At 63.0% G+C, this 2,945-nt stretch overlaps 1 protein-coding gene across 1 annotated transcript in view; it reads right to left on the reverse strand.

The window, feature by feature from the left end:
- LOC127750967 (uncharacterized) overlaps nucleotides 1-1,565 on the reverse strand; it is a 19,134-nt gene extending 17,569 nt beyond the window's left edge. The window contains exon 1 of the mRNA XM_052273775.1: nucleotides 330-1,565. Within this exon, the coding sequence (XP_052129735.1) occupies nucleotides 330-1,565 (1,236 nt within the window). The remainder of the gene's footprint in view (nucleotides 1-329) is intronic.
- Nucleotides 1,566-2,945: the final 1,380 nt, after the last annotated feature.

A 2,945-nucleotide genomic window follows, 5' to 3' on the forward strand; every position in this document is an offset into this window, starting at 1 on the left:
CCCTGGCTGGGCCCCTGGCTGGGCCCCTGGCTGGGCCCCTGGCTGGGCCCCTGGCTAGGCCCCTGGCTAGGCCCCTGGCTGGGCCCCTGGCTGGGTCCCTGGACGGGCCCATGGACGGGCCCCTGGGTGGGCCCCTGGGTAGGCCCCTGGCTAGGCCCCTGGTAGGGCTCCGGTGCGGGCGCCTCGCCGTGCTCCGTAGGTCCCGCAAGGACTTTGATGCAGTGATCGCGCCATGTTTGCAACACCTGCGTGGTGTTGGCGACCAACAGCCCCTCCTCGGCCCTGACCATGCATGCACGGGGGACATACCCCATCTTAGTTTTCCTTACCTTTGCGAAGAAACCACGTACATTCTGTAGCGAGTGGTCGAGCTCGAGGTCTTCGCATATTTGTTTGAGGTAGCGTCGCCGTACCCGTCGCAGCGTCTTCTTCCTCATCCGTTCCATCTCCTCGTAGCCTTCTCTGATATCCTCGTTGTGCACCTCCTCCCTGTGCCACCTCCAGATCGCGTTCCTCTGCTCGGTGACTTCGTCACACTCCTCGTCGTACCAGTGCTTACCCTTCGTCTGCTTGGCTTCTCCTAGTGTGGACTTACCGCTGACCAACAGGGCTGACGCCATCCACTCCCACATGGCGTGTATAGTCTCCCGTGGTGGCTTGTCCGGCAGGGTGGTGTCACTGGCCGGGCCTTCGGGTTGCTCTTTCGCCTCCGTGCTGCCCTCCTGCAGTAGCCGCGTCACCGACTTTTGAAATTCTTCCTTCACTTCAGGGTTGTTCAGGCGCTCCAGCCGCAGCTTCTTAGGTGACTTTAGCATATCGTGCTCTCGTTCCCTTTTGAAGTGCTCCACTTTCACCTTGAGCGTCGCCACGACAGCGGCGTGGTCAGAGTAGTTACACGCGGTCCAGTCCGTGCGCACACCTGTTACCCAGTTCCTGCGTAGGGTGTCTATCAGGATATGGTCTATCTGGGAGACATCCTTGCAGTTGTTTGAGGTCCAGGTGTAGCGCTCGCTCCTGGGCCGCGACGACGTCGTGCTCACCACTGTCATGCTAGCCGCGTTGGCGAAGGAGACCAGTCGCGCCCCGTTGCTGTTATCCTTCTTGTGGTACGTGTAGTAGCCCCTCGACTTGTCCAGGGGTGTGGCTGGGGGGCCCAACTGGGCGTTCATGTCTCCTAGGATTATCTTGACGCTGCCGCTGGGGAGTTCATTGTGTACTAACCTGAGAAGTGACTCATAGAACTGACCTTTTTCCTCCAGCCCCTTCTCCGACTGGCAGGGGGCGTGGCAGGTGACGAAAGAGATGGTATGGGTCTCCGTGCGCATACGCAGGGCAGCTATCCTTTTACCTCGTGGTTGGAAACCAAACATGGCGGGCAAAAGGCTCCGATGTACTGCAAAACCTACCCCATGGACCTTCTGCGTGCCTCCGGAGTAGAAGTACTTGTAGTCACCCATGATGAGCTCACCTTGTCCTGGCCACCTGATCTCCTGTAAGCCCACAATGGCGATCCCCATACGCTTAAGCTCCTTTGCCACATTTTTGGCGCAGCCCAGGACCCCCATGGTCCTCACATTCCACGTTGCGACCCGGATCGGCAGGTTTTTGGGCAATGCTGCCGGCCGGCCGTTGTCCCCCCGCCCCACCCCTTTGGCGGGCAAGTGCGCCGCATCCGCGGGCCTGTCCCGAGGCGGCGGGGTGGCGGGCGTGGGCTCGGGTACACCTACGGGGGTCTCCCGTTCTTTCCTCTTGGTAGTAGCCCTCCACCTGCACTTGTCGGCGGCGCTTACCTGTCTTTCTTGAGCCGTCGGCGCCGGCTTGGGCTTGGGGAGCGGAGGGAAGGGGTTAAAGGGGCTGCAGAAGTCGCCGTGGCTGGGCTCCCTTACCTCCCGCACTCTGATGACGCTGTCGTAGTGGACTCTCTCACCGCCACCGGCTTTGCTGACCCTGTAGATTATCCTGAGGGGGGGACCTGGTGTGCAGTGTGCTGGTGTTATTGTGTGTGCCTGTGGCGTGATGTCGATGTCGAGGGGGTCCTGCGCCTCGTAGTGTACAATGATTTCAGTCTGGTGGGCCTCGGCCAGTGCCACGAGCGCCTCCTCACCAAGCCACACATGGTCCTTCTCCAGTTGGGCTGCAAGGCGCGCGGCCGCCCCTGTCGCGTCTCTTATGCCGAGCTCGCCGTCCGGCCGTGGACCCACGAAGGGTTCATAGCCCCACGGGTCATCTGCCCAAGCTGCTTCCAGCGCCGCGACAGGAGGGAACGCCACCAGGTGCGCGACCACGGCCCGCCGCAGCTGGGCTGCGTGCCGGACATGGTCCTCGCCCCCCGCCTCCAGCCGTCCCGCACCCGGGACTCTACCAGTCACGTGTAGCTGGTGGCTTATGGCGTACAGCAGGCAGTTGCCATCAGCTTGCATGCACGTAACGTGCGCTAGCCCTTCTCTCACTCGCACCTTCTCCTTCGTGCCTGCCCGGGGCCAGCCAGGCTGTGGGTTGCGTTGTTGGTGTAGTAGCATGTTGTGGGGGGTGCTGGACGCCTAGGGGGTAGGCCACTGTTCCTACAGGGGTGCCTAGGATGGCCTTGGGTTGGGGGGGCCGTGGCACGCCTGACGCGCGCAGGGGTGGGGGATGGAGAGGGCGCAGTGGGCCCTGGGGCGCCGGCAAGGTAGGCAACACAACCTACGCCGGGCAGGGGCGGCCTATAGCCTCAGTGGCTTGGGCCGGGGGAAGGGGGGGGGGGTGCTGTGGTGCGCCTGGAGCACGTAGTGCTGTGGATGGAGAGGGCGTAGTGAGCCCTAGGGGAAGCGCGCCGGCAGTGTAGGCAAGCAAACCTACTCACGGCAGGGGCAGCGTACGCCGTAACAGGCGTGGGCGTGGGGCAGGGGGCTTGGCTGCAGAAATGCAGGGCGGATCCGTGCCGCCGGTGGGGTAGGCAACTGTAT

The sequence above is a fragment of the Frankliniella occidentalis genome, unplaced genomic scaffold (genome assembly GCF_000697945.3).
Source record: "Frankliniella occidentalis isolate FOCC.00 unplaced genomic scaffold, Focc_3.1 Scaffold299, whole genome shotgun sequence".
NCBI lineage: Eukaryota > Metazoa > Arthropoda > Insecta > Thysanoptera > Thripidae > Frankliniella > Frankliniella occidentalis.